The sequence below is a fragment of the Hyperolius riggenbachi genome, chromosome 9 (genome assembly GCF_040937935.1).
Source record: "Hyperolius riggenbachi isolate aHypRig1 chromosome 9, aHypRig1.pri, whole genome shotgun sequence".
Lineage (NCBI taxonomy): Eukaryota > Metazoa > Chordata > Amphibia > Anura > Hyperoliidae > Hyperolius > Hyperolius riggenbachi.
The window spans coordinates 27,702,355-27,722,422 of record NC_090654.1 but is presented as its reverse complement, the minus strand read 5'-3'; the positions used below and the strand labels follow the sequence as shown (position 1 = coordinate 27,722,422).

At 48.3% G+C, this 20,068-nt stretch overlaps 1 protein-coding gene across 1 annotated transcript in view; it reads right to left on the bottom strand.

Annotated features, from left to right (window-relative positions):
• Positions 1 to 20,068, bottom strand: part of LOC137531516 (apolipoprotein A-II-like) — a 94,245-nt gene that overhangs the window by 54,583 nt on the left and 19,594 nt on the right. The window contains exon 2 of the mRNA XM_068251438.1: positions 11,650 to 11,727. Within this exon, the coding sequence (XP_068107539.1) occupies positions 11,650 to 11,701 (52 nt within the window). The 5' untranslated portion in view covers positions 11,702 to 11,727. The remainder of the gene's footprint in view (positions 1 to 11,649; positions 11,728 to 20,068) is intronic.

Here is a 20,068-nt window from a genome sequence, read left to right as displayed (position 1 = left end):
TGGAGGTCACCGACCGGGCCCACCAGGAAGAGGAGGGATTGGATTATTACTGGAGAATGGAGGGAGGTGCGGTAAGGATCTGCACAGCTCCCCATACACACATTAGGCGTTCTTTTTAAATTTCAGTTAGCGCTTAGGTATCCTTTAAAATGAACCTGAGATGGGCGGGAAAGAAAAAAATATACACACCTTGGGCTTCCTTCAGTCCCCTCCAGGCTTATTGCTCCCTCGCTGTCCTTCGCCCAGAAAGTCCTCCGGTTTGGGGCATATTGCGCATGCGCAGCCAGGCTGTGCGTGTGGCCCCCATTGTGCTCCCTTGGCAGGGAGCGTTCTATGCCTATGCAGTACAGTAGAATATCGTTATAGTAAACTTTGATATAGTAAACCTCTGGCTATAGTAAACTCAGTCCTCAGATCCCAGCAGATGCATCCGTATAAATACACAATGTATGACCAATTCTGATATAGTAAACTTCTGATATAGTAAACTACTTTTTCTGGTCCCTTGGCAGTGGTGTAGCTACAGACCTCAGGGCTCTGATGCGGAATTTGGACCTGGCCCCCCCACCCTACATTAAATAGCCAAGTATAGATGCCTCCAGTATAGGTAGCCAGGGATAGGTGCCTCAGTATAGGCAGTGCTGCTCGGATACCCATTTTCAAAATCCAGATTAAATCCGGATACCCAGATATCCGATCCGGGTCGGATATCCGAGTTCAAAATTTTCCAATACGGATCCGAATCGGATATCCGACCCCAGTATCCGGGGTATCTGGCCGGATTCGGATATCTGGATAGAAAAAACTGAAGTGCCCTTTAATTTGCTTTAAAAACGTTTTTTAGGGTAAATGAGGCATGTAGCATCATTATTTTGTAAAGGGGAACACTAATTGATGATGTGGGGACTTTAAATCCCCCCCCCCCCAAAAAAAATGGCTGTCAATTAACATCAGGCCTAAGTTCCAGACAGCGGTCGTGCAGCCCACATTGTGTCCAAAGTCCAACCGCACAAATGGGACATAGCAATTTTCAGCCCAGACACCTCCCAAAAATTACGCAGCAATTGTGTTTTGGGTTAAATATAGGTGGTATCAGCACAGCAGCAGTCGCCTGTGGCACCCTGGCAGTGAGAGCAGCAAAGGTAGCAGGAGCAGGGCAATGCAGCAGCAGCAGGTGTAATGTCTGCCAGGAGCATGCCGGACGTGGCACTTGGCATTTGGTACTTGGCACGTTGCACTTTGCATGTGGCACTTTGCATGTGAATTTGCACTTTCCACGTGAAACTTTGCACGTGGCACTTTGCACTTTGCATGTGGCACATTGCACCTGCCACCTGACATGTGCAAAGTGCCACATGCAAAGTGCAAAGTCACGTGCAAAGTGCCACGTGCAAAGTGCAAAGTCACGTGCAAAGTGCCACATGCAAAGTGCAAAGTGCCAAGTCACGTGCAAAGTGCCACGTGCAAAGTGCATAGTGACATGCAAAGTGCAAAGTTACATGCAAAGTGCATAGTCACGTGCAAAGTGCTACGTGTAAAGTGCAAAGTGGCACTTTGCACGTGACACTTTGCACTTTGAATGTGACGTGGCACTTTGCACGTGGCACTTTGCACGTGACTTTGCACGTGGCACTTTGCACTATGCACGTGACTTGGCACTTTGCTGTTTGCACGTGGCACTTTGCACTTGGCAGTTTGCACGTGGCACTTTGCACGTGTTTGCATGTGGCACGTGGCACTTTGCACTCGGCAAGTGCCACATGCCGAGTGAGAGACAGCAGAGGAGAGGACACTAACTGTCACACTGGCACTGCTCAGCAGCACAGCAGTTCTGTAGTAAGCTAACACAGTAGTACTACTTCTCTGACAACTACTGACTGCTAGTACTAACTAACTAGTAACTACACAATTACACAGTAATGCTATTCCCTAATCCCTAACCTAACCTAAACAGTAGCTAGCTAAGGCTAATAGCTGGCCAGCAGGTAGCAGCTGGCCTGGTCTGTGCACAGCACACACACAGACACATAGCAACTGCAGCAGCACTGGAGCTCACACCCTGACTGTCTGTCACACAATGAAATCAAGCTAATTAACGATTTAACAATAGTGTAGTGATAGTGAAGGGGTTAATCACTGAACAGCTTCAGGTTTATTACTGTGTACAGCCCTTGGTAGCCCTGCAGCACTGGAACATGTCTCTCAATGAGCATTCACCAAGCTAGGACAATATGTCTTATCCTGGCAGCCCTCCTTATTATACAGAGGGGCTGGCCAGTGTTCCTTTCTGTGATTGGGTGCCAGGGCTTAGGCTGGGAGCCCTCTGATTGGCTCAATGAGGTCAGGTGGGACTGTCCAAGGTTCCCTTCTGTGATTCTTTGCTAGGGCTTCTGCTGGGAGCCCTCTGATTGGCTCCAGGACGTCATCACCTTAGTTACAGTATTTCGGATCCAGATATCCACAATATCCGGGATATCCGGGTTATGCGGCCAACTATCCGCAGATAGCTATCCGGATTTGGGCCCAACTATCTGGAATCCGAATCCGGTCAGATAGCTGAAAAAAGGTCGGATATCCGGAATCTGGATGAGTATAGATAGCCAGGAATAGGGGCCCCCAGTTTTTATGGCCAGGTATAGGTGCTCCGGTATAGGTAATCCAAGAATAGGTGCTTCAGTACAGATAGCCAGGGAGAGGTGCCGCAGCAGGGGTGCTTGGATACCTCTTTTTAAAATCCGAATTGATTCGGATCCGGATAGCTAGAAATCCGGATCCGATCGGATATCCGAATCCGAACCGTTCTGGTATCCGCATAGATCCAGATATCCAAACCCATTATCCGGGTAAATCCAAATTAATTCGGATATCCGGATAGAAAACCGGAAGTGGCCTTTAAATTGCTTCCAAAACGTTTTCTATAGTAAATGATGCATGAAGCATCATGTTTTTTTAAAGAGAAACACTAATTGTTTATGTGGGGAGTTAAAATACAAAAAAACAAACAAAAAAAAAGAGGCTGTCAATTAACATCAGGACTAGGTTCCAGACAGCGGTCGTGCAGCCCACATTGTGTCCAAAGTCCAACCGCACAACTGGGACAGCACAGTTATCAGCCCTGACACCTCAAAAAAATTACACAGCAATTGTGTTTTGGGTTAAATATAGGTGGTATCAGCACAGCAGCAGTGGCCTGTGGCACCCTGGCGGTGGGAGCAGCACAGGCAGCAGGAGCAGGTCGATGCAGCAGGTGTAACGTGTGCCAGGAGCAGCCGGAGATTGTACCGTTGCACGAAGCGTTGGTACCACGGCTGTAAAAAATTAGTGAACCAGGCGGCTTAATTAGTAATAGTTAACAATCAGGAGGAGCCAGGAGGTTGTGAAAGTGGTAAAGGGTGGTAAGGCAGGCATAGTGATTCCCAGCCACTTCATGTCCCCCTCTTGCCAACAACAGGGAAAAACTCGCCCAACAGGGTCTGGCGGTGTTTTTTCCTTGCACAGGAAGTGGCGGAGGGAGCAGAGGAGGCCACTGAGGACTGACTGTCTGAACAGGCATCAGGGCCCTTTTCCACTCGCAATCGCTAGCGTTTACGCGGAACGCTAGCGATTGCTGAATCGCAAAGTGCAGGAAAGTTCCGGCGATTGCGTTCACGATTTTGCTATGCTGTAGTGTGCATAGCAAAATCGCGGCAAATATTGCTCCGCAGCGCGATCGCGTTTGAGGAAAAAATGAATCGCGGTAGTGGAAATAACCTACCGCGATTCCTATGTTATTTAGCAAACCATAGCGATTTAAAAAATCACTAGCGGTTTGTGATTTTGCGATTCAGCATCACAAACGCCGCTAGTGGAAAAGGGCCCTCAGTGTCGGCAGGAGTGGTAGAGGGGATTCTGGTGCTCCAAGTCTGACCTCTGCCAGCGCCAGATTGCTTCAGCCACATGAACTCCTCATGCTCAATAAAATATTTTCTGGACAGATGGGTGATGAAGCTAGAGGTGACATACTTGGAGGGGTTACAACCTCTGCTCAGCTTTAGTTTGCACACAGTGCATATGGCAAACTTGCTGTCCAATGAGGGCAGAGTGAAAAACCGCCAGATTGGGGACGTGAAGGTTCCCCTGAATGGGATGCTGCGTCTTTTCTCCCTGTGGCGGTTGGGGGTTGAGTGGTGCGGCTGGTGGTAGTGGCAGAAGATGAAGCAGTAGGCTGTGGGTCCCGCATTCCACGCCCACTGCTGCTCCTGCCACTGTCTACAATGCTGATCCTCCGTGCCAAACCCACCGACGCATCCTCCTCCTTAGAGTTAGAGCTGACATCCCCATCATAGTCACGGTCCTTTATCTCATCATCAACATCATACTCCCCCTCCTCAAACATCTGCTGCTGGGGTGATGACCCCCCAAACTCCTCTTCTGCTGCCACATGCAACAACCACTATCTGCATCTGTGACTCCTCCACATAGCCCAATGCGCCCAGAAAATCCTCAAACTCGCTGCGGGTAACAGCCCTGATTTCGATCACGGTGCCTGGAGTGACAAGCTCGCTCACTGAGGGTAGGCTGTCAGCTGTGATGACCAAGTCCCCAGGAACTGCTGGGCGGCTGCTGCTGCTCCTGCAAACAGGAGTGCTGGTGGAGATGGAGGTCTCAGTTATAGAGCTGGTGGTCTCAGTTGTAGAGCTGGAAAATGGCTGCTACACGCTGCTGCGCCTCTGCAGCGTGACTACCCCTAACAGCTGGACGGCCAGTGGCTAGCGGTGGAATGGACACTGACGCGGCAGAACTGCTCACCGTGGCGCAATGTTGCTCCCTGTCCTCTTGGCCTTGCTGCCCCTCCCCCGGCTGCCAGTGCCAGCAGACATAGTACAACTTATATGTGATGATGTCACCAGATGATGTGGGGTACTTGTACTTTATCAAAATCAGGGTTGGACTTTAAAGAAAATCAGCACGGAGTGACAGACAGCAGAGTAGAAGACAGTGCACACTAACTGTCACACTGACACTGCTCAGCACAGCAGCACTGTAGTAATCTATAGTAAGCTAACACATTACTACTCTAACAACTAACAAGCACTGCAGTACTAAGTACACAATAACACAGTAATCCTATTCCCTAACGTATACTGTAGCTATGGCTAATAGCAGGCCAGCAGCAGGCCTGGCCTGCACACACACAGGACCTAACTAGCAGCTGCTGCAGCACACAGAGTCTGACTGTCACTGAATGAATTCAAACAATTACACAAGCTAGCTAACTAAAAAACAATAGAACAATAGTGTAGTGAAGGTGTTTAGCACTCAAAAACTTTAGGTTTATCACTGTATACAGCACTTGCTAGGCCAGCAGCACTGGAGAATATCTCTCAGTGAGCAGTCACAAGCAAGGACGAGATTTCTTATCATGGCACCCCTCCTTATATACAGGAGGGACTGGATAAGGTTCCCTTCTGTGATTGGTTGCTATGACTTAGGCTGGGAGCCCTCTGATTGGCTCAATGACGTCATGGAGTCATCTCCATGGTTACACTATCCGGATTCGGATATCCGAACTAAGTATTTATCGATTTATCGGATTTACACAGATATCCGGAATCCGGTTCAGAGTTCGGATAGCGGAAAAAGTTCATATTATCTGGGTAGTTCGGGTATCCGGAATCAGGATAAGCATCCCTGTGCCTCAGTATAGATAGCCAGGAGTAGGTGCCTCAGTATAGATAGCCAGGGAGAGGTGCCTCAGTATAGATAGCCAGGCATAGGTGCCTCAGTATAGATAGCCAGGAATAGGTGCCTCAGTATAGATAGCCAGGAATAGGTGCCTCAGTGTAGATAGCCAGGAATAGGTGCCTCAGTGTAGATAGCCAGGAATAGGTGCCTCAGCATAGATAGCCAGGAATAGGTGCCTCAGCATAGATAGCCAGGAATAGGTGCCTCAGTGTAGATAGCCAGGAATAGGTGCCTCAGCATAGATAGCCAGGAATAGGTGCCTCAGCATAGATAGCCAGGGAGAGGTGCCTCAGTATAGATAGCCAGGGATAGGTGCCTCAGTGTAGATAGCCAGGAATAGGTGCCTCAGCATAGATAGCCAGGAATAGGTGCCTCCGTGTAGATAGCCAGGAATAGATGCTTTAGTATAGATAGCCAGGAATAGGTGCCTCAGTATAGATAACCAGGGATAGGTGCCTCAGTATAGATAGCCAGGAATAGGCGCCTCAGTATAGATAGCCAGGGATAGGTGCCTCAGTATAGATAGCGAGGAATAGGTGCCTTAGTATAGATAGCCAGGAATAGGTGCCTCAGTATAGATAACGAGGAATAGGTGCCTTAGTATAGATAACCAGGGATAGGTGCCTCAGTATAGATAGCCAGGAATAGGCGCCTTAGTATAGATAGCCAGGGATAGGTGCCTCAGTATAGATAGCGAGGAATAGGTGCCTTAGTATAGATAGCCAGGAATAGGTGCCTCAGTATAGATAACGAGGAATAGGTGCCTTAGTATAGATAACCAGGGATAGGTGCCTCAGTATAGATAGCCAGGATTAGATGCCTCAGTATAGATAGCCAGGGATAGGTGCCTCAGTATAGATAGCCAGGAATAGGTGCCTCAGTATAGATAGCCAGGAATAGGTGCCTCAGTATAGATAACCAGGAATAGGTGCCTCAGTGTAGATAGCCAGGAATAGGTGCCTCAGTATAGATAGCCAGGCATAGGTGCCTCAGTATAGATAACCAGGAATAGGTGCCTCAGTATAGATAGCCAGGCATAGGTGCCTCAGTGTAGATAGCCAGGATAGATGCCTCAGTATAGATAGCCAGGAATAGGTGCCTCAGTATAGAGAGCCAGGAATAGGTGTCTCAGTATAGATAGCCAGGGATAGGTGCTTCAGTATAGATAGCCAGGGATAGGTGCCTCAGTATAGATAGGCAGGAATAGGTGCCTCAGTATAGATAGCCAGGGATAGGTGCCTCAGTATAGATAGCCAGGGATAGGTGTCTCAGTATAGATAGCCAGGAGTTGGTGCCTCTGTATAGATAGCCAGGAATAGGTGTCTCAGTATAGATAGCCAGGGATAGGTGCCTCTGTATAGATAGCCAGGGATAGGTGTCTCAGTATAGATAGCCAGGAATAGGTGCCTCAGTATAGATAGCCAGGAATAGGTGCCTCAGTATAGATAGCCAGGAATAGGTGCCTCAGTATAGATAGCCAGGCATAGGTGCCTCAGTGTAGATAGCCAGGCATAGGTGCCTCAGTATAGATAGCCAGGATAAGATGCCTCAGTATAGGTAGCGAGGCGGAGGGGGATGCAGCAGCACACACAAGCAGCGGCTGAGGAGTCATCAAATACTCATACCTTCCAACGTTTAAAAATTAGAAATCGGGACACTTAGGCCACACCCCTAACCACACACCCTAGTCACGTCTACCATAAAGTTTTTTTTTTTTTTTTAATTAATACTATTCCCTTATATTTTTTTATAAATATTTCCCCCATATACCCTGGGGAGGAGGGTGAGGGTGCCTGTGAGTGGGGAGGAGGGTGAGGATGGCCGTGAGTGGGGAGGAGGGTGCCACTGTAGAAGGCAAAAAAAAAAAATGATCTAGGTGCCAGCCGTGCCGAAGTGGGTTGCGGGATGCCTTTCATGAAATTCTTCCTCCCTCCCCCCCCTTGGAATCTGCCCCCGTGTCTCCCCTGCTAGCAGAGTGCGCAGCTGAGCGGAGCGGGCTGTCATCTTACCGGCATCCATCCATGAGTACCGATGTCTGGCTTCATCCAGCTTCCTGCGACGTCACAGGAAGTAGCGTGAAGTTGGATGCCGATACGCATGGATGGACACCGGTAAGATGACAGCTCGCTCCGCTCAGCTGCGCACTCTGCTAGCAGCGGGGACACGAGGGCAGATACCAAGGGAGGGAGGGAGGTAGAATGTCATGACAAGCATCCCCGCATCCCACTTCGGCGCGGCTGGCGCCTCTATCATTTTTTTTCATCCTCTCTGCCCACTGCCGCCCGGGACACAGGGGGGGGGGAGCGGGAGGGCCCCCCCAAATCGGGACAGTCCCGCAGGATTCGGGACGGTTGGGGGCTATGAATACTAGCTTTGCTGAGATCCACGCATTGCATCTACTTACTTCTTTCTGTTTGTTGGGTTCCATCTCACAGTAACAGTGCCTCCTAGGGGGCGATGTTACTGTTAGCTGGAATGCAGAGGAGGAAGAAGTTTGTAGTACATGCGTCACTGGCTCCCAGCAAAGGTAGTATTTGATAACTCCTCAGCCGCTGCTGGTTCGTGTGCCGCTGCGCCCCCCACGCGGTACATGGGGAGGATGAGCGGGCCCCTCAGGGGCCCCAGGTCCGGTCGTGCATGCGAGTGCTGCAACTGTGGCCCCTACGCCCCTTGCAGTTTACTATAAATGGATTCTACTGTACTACTGCCGACTGGCCTGGACTGGAGAACTTTCCGGGGCAAACTGCTGAACATCAAGAAAGTGAAGGAGGATGGCAAGGGATTGATTAGCCTGGAGGGGGCTTGTACCCTTTACAAGTCGGCACAAAATTATGTGAAATTTTGCTTAATTATGCAAATTTACGAATGAATGACATGAAAACACTTGAATGTCCAAGTCGTAATTACCTATGGCCAGGGTCGGACTGGGACACTAAGGGCCCACCAAGGAAGTTTCAGCCCGGGGCCCCCCCCCCCCCCCGATCCCCTCCTCCTCGCCCCCCCCCCCCCATTTTGGGCTCACATACACATGTACTCTAGAAATTTTGCATGAGTTTATGGTAGGGAAAAGATTGTGAGCACTTCTGAGGACAGTCTCCAATAGGGATATGTCCACATGCGGCGCGCGCAGCGCGCCGCAGCGAAAGTAAATGGGTGTCACCACGCACTGGAACATCGGCGTGGTCACGATGAGTCATGGGCAGACTTAAAAAAAAAAAAAACACAACATAAGTAGCGGTGTTATTCACAGAGATTAGGTCCGACCAGATACATTTTAGATAAAATATTCAAGTAGTTACATGCCTCATGATAATTCATCAAGTAGTCAAATCGCAGCAGATTTTCCGACAAAATGCAATCAGGTTGGCGGCAGATACCCCCACAACATGCAATCAGGTAGGCGGCAGATACCCCCACAAAATGCAATCAGGTTGGCGGCAGATACCCCCACAAAATGCAATCAAATTGGCGGCAGATACCCCCCCAAAATGCAATCAGGTTGGTGGCAGATACCCCCCCCCCCAAAAGTGGGCAGCAGTGACCAGAAAATCGTAATGTGGGCAGCAGACACCTGAAAATCGCAATGTGGGCAGCAGTGACCAGAAAATCGTAATGTGGGCAGCAGAGACCTGAAAATCACAATGTGTGCAGCAGACACCTGAAAATCACAATGTGTGCAGCAGACACCTGAAAATCACAATGTGGGCAGCAGACACCAGAAAATCGCAATGTGGGCAGCAGTTACCAGAAAATCGCAATGTGGGCAGCAGTGATCAGAAAATCGCAATGTGGGCAGCAGTGACCAGAAAATCGTAATGTGGGCAGCAGACACCTGAAAATCGCAATGAGGGCAGCAGACACCTGAAAATCGCAATGAGGGCAGCAGACACCTGAAAATCGTAATGTGGGCAGCAGACACCTGAAAATCGCAATGAGGGCAGCAGACACCTGAAAATCGCAATGAGGGCAGCAGACACCTGAAAATCGTAATGTGGGCAGCAGACACCTGAAAATCGCAATGAGGGCAGCAGACACCTGAAAATCGTAATGTGGGCAGCAGACACCTGAAAATCGCAATGAGGGCAGCAGACACCTGAAAATCGTAATGTGGGCAGCAGTCACCAAAATATCGCAATGTGGGCAGCAGTGACCAGAAAATCGCAATGAGGGCAGCAGACACCTGAAAATCGCAATGAGGGCAGCAGACACCTGAAAATCGTAATGTGGGCAGCAGACACCTGAAAATCGTAATGTGGGCAGCAGACACCTGAAAATCGTAATGTGGGCAGCAGGCACCAGAAACCCCCCTCCCTCACCTAGGGGCCCCCCCTCCAGAATTGTAGCCAGCGGCAGCAGCGGGGATGAATCACTTACCAGCATGACGACTGGAGATCCATAGCTCTGCGTGCCGCTGGCTGGTCTGGCCTCTCTCTGTTTCCTGAACTGACTGTCCAATCACGCTCTCGCAGTACTTCCTGCGAGAGCGTGATTGGACAGTCAGTTCAGGAGCCAGAGAGAGACCAGACCAGCCAGCGGCACGCAGAGCTATGGATCTCCGTGTCATGCCGTTAAGTGATTCATCCCCGCTGCTGCCGCTGGCTGCAATTCTGGAGAGGGGGGGAGCGCGGAAGGGGGGCCCCTAGGTGAGGGAGGGGGGGGGAGGCTTCCGCCCCTCCCCGCCGATCTGTGCACAATGTCCCCCCTTCCTGCGCTTAGCCCCCCTCCTTTTTAGCACTGGGGCCCCCAGGAGGCGGGACGGCCGGGGCCCACCGATGGAACCATCGGTGGTTCGGTGGGCCTGTCCGAGGCTGCCTATGGCTGTAATTGCAAAACAAAAAAAAACATTTTGCATAATCGTAATTACCAGATCACACTCATCACTACTAGCGTACGGAGACCTTTACAGATATGTGTGATGCAATTGCGTCACAATTTTATCTGATCACAAATTTCAATCCTGCTGCATTTTTCGTGCATTAGCACTGCTGTAGACAGGATAATTGCATGGCATTCGCGTTGCTATGACAATTTTTTTCCGTTCGACAATTCAAAAATGTTCCAACTCTTTTTTTTTTTTTTCCAGCCACATATCGCCATCATGCCATAGACCTGTTGTATTGTATGAAAATTGCTGTGGAAACGTGTTCAGTGGGTATATGTAAAATTGTGATCGCACTTGCAATTGTGTTTAACAGTGGAAAAAAGCCATTAGATCTGCTGCTGTGCGCAGAGAAAGAAAGTCAGTTAGAACTATTTTCAGGTGAAAAAGGGAATCATTATCCCAGTCAGATTTCCTGCAGACCCAGAAGGAACGGTGACATCTAGAAAAATGGCATTTGTAAGCATTTTATGACTCAAAGTCAAAGCCGGTTCTCTCATGAAGCAAGGTGAAACACTTGCATCAGGCGCAGAGATTACAGGAGCAGCATGTTTGTACTGTGTGTTTACACTTACAGCACGTAGTCAGAGCAGGAGGGGAAACGAGAGGAGAGCGAAGTGAAGAGGTCATCATTGGGGAAAAGCAGCTTGTTGTGCTGTGTGAGGAGGGGGAAGACAGGAGAGCAGCACTGATCCATTTCACTTGCACAACAGAAGGGAGGAGGTGGCACTGCTGTCCTGACTGAGGAGGAATGGAGTGGCTGAGGGTGAACAGTGTGTTTGTCACAGACTCACTGCAAGCCAGTGTGTTATTGTGTTGAGCTGCAGCATGTCATGTGAGAACATGAAATGGAGCAGAGTAAATTGTCAGGTGCTGTGTGATCATTCCAGAGGGGGGCACATCCTCACAAGTTTGCCTCAGGCAGAAAAAAGTGTAGAACTGGCCCTGCTCAAAGTCATGTTATTTTATTCTTCTGCTGTTTGATGGATGATTTTAAGGATATCTGGACGGTAACATGTTTTCTTATTCCTCCAGTATAGTCTTACCTTCCGAGCTGCTGATGACGATAACCAGCACCACGAGAGCCAACACTTTCATGTTTGCAATGCCAAGGGTTGTGGATTCTGCAATAAAACTCATAGATGTCATTATAGCATTTTTCTTTGCGTGTATGAAATAGAATGAGAGTGAAATTTGGGCACCTGGAAATAGGCAAATAGCGATAGCAGAATATAGGTATTTTACCAATATGCTACTATTTTACAGTGATATTTTTCATTAGCAAATTCTTGGTAAAATATACTGATATTTTACTACAGCAAAACCTAAACCTATTTTCACACAGAACACTCCCAATATGATACCTAACACTAACCGAACTACCACTAATGGATCAGTGATCTCTGTACAGCGCTGTGGAATATGTCAGAGCTATATAAATGTATAATAATAATAATAGTGTGTGACTGGTGAGGACATTAGAGTGTAAGCTCCTCTGGTGCAGAGACTGATGGGAATGGATCAGTGATCTCTGTACAGCGCCGTGGAATATGTGAGAGCTATATAAGTGTATAATAATAATAGTGTGTGACTGTGGTGAGGACATTAGAGTGTAAGCTCCTCTGGTGCAGAGGCTGATGGGAATGGATCAATGATCTCTGTACAGCGCCGTGGAATATGTCAGAGCTATATAAATGTATAATAATAATAGTGTGTGACTGTAGTGAGGGCATTAGAGTGTAAGCTCCTCTGGTGCAGAGACTGATGGGAATGGATCAGTGATCTCTGTACAGCGCCGTGGAATATGTGAGAGCTATATAAGTGTATAATAATAGTGTGTGACTGTTGTGAGGACATTAGAGTGTAAGCTCCTCTGGTGCAGAGGCTGATGGGAATGGATCAATGATCTCTGTACAGCGCTGTGGAACATGTCAGAGCTATATAAATGTATAATAATAATAGTGTGTGACTATGGTGAGGACATTAGAGTGTAAGCTCCTCTGGTGCAGAGATTGATGGGAATGGATCAGTGATCTCTGTACAGCACTGTGGAATATGTCAGAGCTATATAAATATATAATAATAATAGTGTGTGACTGTGGTGAGGGCATTAGAGTGTAAGCTCCTGTGGTGCAGAGACTGATGGGAATGGATCAGTGATCTCTGTACAGCGCCGTGGAATATGTCAGTTATATAAATGTATAGTAATAATAGTGTATGACTGTGGTGAGGACATTAGAGTGTAAGCTCCTCTGGTGCAGAGACTGATGGGAATGGATCAGTGATCTCTGTACAGCACTGTGGAATATGTCAGAGCTATATAAATATATAATAATAATAGTGTGTGACTGTGGTGAGGGCATTAGAGTGTAAGCTCCTCTGGTGCAGAGACTGATGGGGATGGATCAGTGATCTCTGTACAGCGCTGTGGAATATGTCAGAGCTATATAAATGTATAATAATAATAGTGTGTGACTGTGGTGAGGGCATTAGAGTGTAAGCTCCTGTGGTGCAGAGACTGATGGGAATGGATCAGTGATCTCTGTACAGCGCTGTGGTATATGTCAGAGCTATATACAGTAAATGTATAATAATAGTGTGTGACTGTGGTGAGGACCAGGGGCTGACTGGCCAGGGGGGAAGAAGGACAATCTCCCCCCAGGCCGCCTTTCATTCAGTGATTTAGGGCTGGTTTGGTGTCTGGTGTATTCAGGTTTGTTGTTGTAAGGCAATGTGAAATACTAGGCTAGCTGATAAAAGTGCAATTAGAGGGCAGGCAAGTTGGTAAATTTACTCAGCATGATGCAGAGCTTGCCTGGAGGGTCCGTGGGCGAACATCTGTCTTGTCTCTCCCCATTGTTATAATGACTGCATGTTTGGATAAGGCGTTAAACAAGTTGAAAAGTTTTTGACAGTCCCGAGACTCCAGGAGGGTTGCTTGCTGACTTGTGTGAGACTGGCAGGGACAGGAGTCCTATTACAGGCAAGTAGCCTCTGTGTGATGTGGGACTGCAATTCTGATAAGCTCTCTGCCCCATCTCAGGCTATTCTCAGTCTCTCTCCACTGCTCCTGAATGAATCACTCCAAAAAATGCTTCATGCAGTATACCTGCGATTTTGAAAAAATCACAATGCTGCTGTGAGAACACCGTCATAGGGTAACATTGGCCAATCGCTTTTCAAATCACTGTTGATTTGAAAAATGCTCAGAAGCCCTCTTGGAGTGCACCAGCCCTCCCTCATTCACCTTTGTTTCCCTCTTCCCCTAGTGCTGGCTGGCTGTGTCTTCTTGTCACACAGGAAAGCTAAGTAAAAGTTAAATCCTGGTGAGGCAAATTGTTATTATTATTTAGTATTTATATAGTGCCACCATCTTCTGCAGTGCTGTACAGAGTATATTGTCTTGTCTGTCACAGGGCCCCTAGTGGCCAGACCACAAATTGCCTTCCAATCGGTTTAGCACACAGACCATGCAAGCTGTGGTCGCGATCGGTGTGCAGAAACCGCTGGAATTTGGGCAGACTAGAAGGGAGCCTGTGAGCTACGGTAATTACGAATTACACACTATTTCAGGGTATAACTGCCACCACCCCTGTTTTCTGAGACAGAGGAACTCAATGACTGGCTGAGCCTAGATCTACAAATAAAAATGGTTAAACACACTCTACTCTGTCTAGCTAGCAACAATACAATAGTAGCGTCTCTTCAGAAGTCAGGGTTCAGTTTCTGTGTATGGCTGAATAATAGGGTAGCGGAATAAACAAACTGACGTTAGCGTCGGTTTATTAATGCAATATAAATAATTAATATATACAGACAATCATTAAAATCAACAATTATTGAGACATTAGTAGCGCAGTATGAAAAGAAAAGGATAAAATACTTAGGTTCGTGGAAAGACGTCCTTTTGTGGGAAAACTTGTAAAGTTCAGTTTAGTTCATGCAGGAGCAAAGTTCAGACAAGATGGCCGCTAACCACGTGTCCTCTGGCTAGCAGCAGACAGGCTCTCATACAGATGGAATTTGGAGGACTCAGGTCCGCCTGCTGGCAATGTGCTTTTGATGAAGCTGGTTTGGGGGCGTGGCAACGCCTGCCCCCTCTGAATTACCCACCAATGACAGTTCATTCCCTCTGAGAGATTTTAGGTTTAAACTTATAAAATAATGTAACTCATAAACGATACATGTCATATTTAGTTGGATAACATCTTCATACTTGTCGGAAAATACAGATTAATATGATATCAGACGTGACTAGGGCAGCGGGTCAGGTTCCTGAGAAGATTCATACCGCAATAACTGGACGGGCTATTGCGATGAATTTTATACCAGCACGTTGGGCAGATTTTAACGAATACGACTATGCGAATTTTATAGTTGTGCGATATACGGTCTCCGTATACCAGACAAGACATCATCCACCACATGCATTCCAATCTGCTCTTATCGGTGCCAGCCAGTCTGGTCCCCAACTGTGAGGGAAGCAGTTCTCTGAATAGACTCACCATTTGGTGACTATTGACATCTACCTGAGGTAATTAAAAGCAAACATTCTTCTTGGACACAAGCATTGTCCAAGCTAATTAACACCTCCCCCCAGGGCTGTTACAGGGATTCTCTCAGCTAAGACCAAACCTCCCAGCTGTTCCTAGTCAGAGGGAGATTACACATCACATCTCGGTTTAACGATTTGTGTCGCAAACCGACCGCAATTGCGTTTTGGCCGACTGGGTGTCGCCCGGCGTCACATTGTCACTTAACTATCTTCTTCCTTCTCTTTCAGCTTTTCTCTTCTCACGGTTTTTCCCCTTCTCTGCATAAGGGCTCAGAGACTCAGACACACTATACTGTAAGTGCGTTTCTGAGCGATTTTACCATGATTTTAATGTAAGTCAATGGGAGCCCTTTTTAAAAAGCTCTCAGAAAGTTCTTATGGCTAAAAAGTGCTCAGAAAAGTGCCTATAGTGTGTCTGAGCCCTTAGAATTTGTACGCTGCGGGTGAGTTGGGCACCAGGAGATCCCAAATGATTGCTTTTATGCTACCACTAAACCCCCCAGCAGTGATAAATACTATTCCCCCTCCGAGTCGTTGCAACTCGGAGGGAGGTGTAATTTGGGGTACGGCGATCACCTGAACCCCAAATTACCCTTACGCGCCCCACACAGCTTATTATTGCTGCTATGGGGCTTCTGGTTTGGGTAACCAGTGGTGAGCGCCGTGCACCAAAACCACCTCCTTTGTCTCCTCTCTCCTATCTCCAATCTTATTAGAAACCATGACCTAAAGCTGGCCATACATGCATCAATTATTATGGACAGATTCTTTCATTATGATCGAATCATAATGGCATTTCCACCTGTCAGTAATGAGTATGGAAGTGGCCTATAGGGTTTCGTACTATAGTGAAGTGGGTCGTGGGCAGTCAGTGATGCACTGCCACTGACCACCAATAAAAAGCAGGTAAGCAAAGCATAGATGTTGGGTGGGGGGGGGGGGGAGTGAAAACTGTTATGGAAGGAGGGATATTATATTGGAAATTAGCATTAAAGGGAACCAGAGAGGAAGCACCCTTGTGTATTTTACCATGTATATCAGTAAGAACATTAGAGAAAACACTTACCATGCTCTCTGTTTCCTCCTCACTGCTAAAAGTGTCTGGTAACAGCAGTCACAAGAATCCCAGACTGAGCAATTAAATCTGGCTTTGCTGGGAATGATTATTGCTGAGTCATTATAGCAAAGCCACAAGGGGGCAGGCTTGGGCTTGAAAAGACACCAGAGAAGACAGACTCAGCTATAATCTTTCCGTAGCAAAGCTAGACTGAGTGCTCAGTCGGGATTCTTATCAGACGTGATAACAGTCAGATTACACAGAGAACAATGAAACAAAGGGCAGATTAGGTGTTTACTGTCATGTTCCCACTGATTTATAAGGTAAAATACAAGAGGGTGCTTCATCTCTGGTTCTCTTTAAAGAGGCCGGGATCATGGTGCCAGCAGGAATATCGTTAAGGATGTGTCTGGTAAAGGGGGAGGGAATATCCGAGGTGGAAGAGGGGCATATTTTAGGGTTTGAAGAGATGGTGGCGAAGGGGAGGACATAAGTAGGGGGGAATGAGCTTTGGGGAATTAAGGTGACCAGTTGTTTTGATATCGAATCGGATACAAATTTTGGGTGGAAATTGATTGAATGTATCAATCTGAGATGTTGGGAAATCTTGGGCCAATGTGGTTGTCAGGTGCGATAATCACGGCATGCGATAACCACGAATATAGACACGACGTAAACCCCGGCCGTTGTCCCTCAAAATGTATTGTGTGCCCCCCTCTCCCCGGTGCCTGTACTTTACCTGTCACGCTGTCCCTAGAGTGTTCTTTCTGTATTTCCGCATTGGCGCTCCACGTGACTACTGGCATATACGACGTGGGGTGCATGTGTGACATCATTTGGGCTGGGGCTGCCATGATAAAGGGCCTCTAGTTTGTGTTTCCCCCCAGGCCAAAAGGTCCCAGTCCTCCCCTGGTGAGGACAGAGTGTAAGCTCCTCTGGTGCAGAGACTGATGGGAATGGATCGGTGATCTCTGTAAAGTGCTGTGGAATATGTCAGAGCTATATAAATCTATACAGTATATATGTTACGGCCAGAACCTGAAGTGTGGCCACTTCGTGTTCTGGCCGGCCACTTCGGGTTCTGGCCGGTCAATGTGCGAAGTGGCCGCTGCGCTGCGGCCAATGTTAGAAATGGAATGTTTCCTGTTAAGATTAATGTATTTTTGGGCCGTCCCTGGCCAAATGTAGCAAAAGTTATTTAGTTAATTTAATGAAATGCAGCCGGCGGCAATGTAATAGATGAAGCCGCCGGCTTCCGTTCTATCTCCTCCCCTCCCCAATGCTGGCTGGGGGGGGAAGAAGAGTCGTTCGTCACGGCAGGCAATCCTGCTGTTCGTTCCTGCAGAGCGGGTTCTGGCAGAAGCGATGTCTGCAGTGCTCCCCGCTCTGCTTCCCTGCAGCCATGAACGACTCTCGGGGACACGCGTGTCCCCCCGGCTGCCCACAGGAGAGAGAGAGAGAGGCAGGGGGGAGGAGAGAGAACGGAAGCCGGCGGCTTCATCCGTTACATTGCTGCCGGCTTCATTTCATTAAATTAACTACGGTAACTTGCTACATTTGGCTGGAGACGGCCAGAAAATACATTAATCTTAACCAGAAACATTCCATTTCTAACATTGGCCGCAGCGCAGCGGCCACTTCGCACATTGACCGGCCAGAACGCGAAGTGGCCACACTTTGGGTTCGGGCCGTAACATATACTGTATATAAAATTGGATGCATGTACATGTGTGTGTGTGTGTGTGTGTGTGTGTATGTATGTGCCACGATCACTCGATCACTCAAACACCTTGACCGATTTGAACGAAACTTGGTATTCAGATCCCTTACTACCTGGGACAATATATTCTGGGGGTCTCGCGCCCCCCCCCCCCCCCCCCTGCACACATGGGCGGAGCTACACACAGCAAATCAGATTTCACCCGTTCATGTCAATGGAAGAAATGTAAAAAGCTGCCATTTTCACAGTAATCAAGCTAGAGTCCCCACACTTGGCACAGTTGGTCACCTGGTGACGGAGGTTACAAATCGGGAAAAAGTGGGCAGAGCATAAAACAGCCAATTAAATTTTAGCCATTAATTTTAAATGGGAAAATGTAAACTGCAGCCATTCTTACACTGTTAATCGCAGGATTTTCAAACTTGACACACTTGGTCACTGGGTGACTGGGATTTAGATTCAGGAAAGTTGGTGGCGCCTACAACAGCTAATCAAAATTCACCTATTGATTTTCAAGGGCAATATTTACATTTCTTCCATTCTTACACTCTTAACCTCCTTGCCGGTTATCCCGAACAAAGTTCGGGGTAACCTGCGCAGGAGGATTTCTCAGGCCCCGCTGGGCCGATTTGCATAATTTTTTTCCTACACGCAGCTAGCACTTTGCTAGCTGCGTGTAGTACGCGATCGCCGTCGATTCGCCGCTACCCGCCGAGCCGCCCCCCCCCCCCCCCCGCCCCAGACCCCTGCGCAGCCTGGCCAATCAGTGCCAGGCAGCGCTAAGGGGCGGATCGGGATTCCCTCTGACGTCACGACGTCCATGACGTCGGTGACATCATCCCGCCCGGTCGCCATGGCGACCGGGGAAGCCCTGCAGGAAATCCCGTTCTGAACGGGATTTCCTGCATACTCTGATCGCCGAAGGCGATCGGAGTGGGTGGGGGGATGCCGCCGCTCAGCGGCTATCATGTAGCGAGCCCTGGGCTCGCTACATGATTTAAAAAAAAAATAAATTAAAAAAAAGTGCAGCGCTGCCAATCAGATTTGTTTAATTTCAATGGGAAATGCAACTTATTGATGCCATGGACCCAGGGCCGAGGCAGAGGCGAGAGAGGCTCCAGCCTCAGGGCGCAGTGTAGGAGGGGGTGCACAACTCACTCAGCCATCATTCCCCTAATGTTTGAAGCATAGAGAAATAAGAAAAGGGGATATATGGCAGTGATTGCAAGCCAGATAACCAGAGGTATAAGGGGGGGGGGGGGGGGGGAGACTGAGGCGCCTCTTAGTCTAATAGCAATCAGTGTGTGAAAGATGGGGGGATGCAATTTGCAGTCTCAGCCTTGGGTGCTGGAGGACCTTGTCCCGCCTCTGCATGGACCCCAAAACTCATAAACTTGGTCATTGAGTGACTGTGTGTCAAGGTTACAAAGAGTGGGCAGAGCCAAAAACAACTTTTTACATGGGAAAATATAAACTGCAGGCATTCTTACCCTGTTAATGGCAGGGTTCTCAAACTTGACACAGTTGGTCACTGGGTGACTGGGATTAATATTCGGAAAAGTGATTTGATTTTCAAGGGGAATATTGAAACTGCTGCATTCTTATACCGTTAGTGGCAGAGGCCTCAAACCTGCTACAGTCGGTCATTAAGTGACTGGAGTTCAAATTCACTAAAGGGGTGGGGCCACAAACAGCCAATCAGATTCTTTTGCTGGATAAACTGCTTCCGGCATTCACACAATTTTGATACCAGGAACCAGGGATGCTCAAATTCGGCTTCGGGAGATATCCGGATTTTTGCTATCCGGATATCTCCCAGTAATGCTGTGCGGGCTGGGCGGGGGGGTCAAGCTTACCTCTCTGACGTCTTCTTCGGTCGTCCCTCGGCGCCTCCCACGATGCGCTCCAAGCGGCGGTCACCTGATTACAAACACTTCCTCCTTCCGGGTTGAAGGAGGAAGTGTTTGTAATCACGTGACGCGCATGGAGCGCATCGTGGGAGGCGCCGAGGGACGACCGAAGAAGACGTCAGAGAGGTAAGCTTGACCCCCCCGCCCAGCCCGCACAGCATTACTGGGAGATATCCGGATAGCAAAAATCCGGATATCTCCTGAAGCCGAATTTGAGCATCCC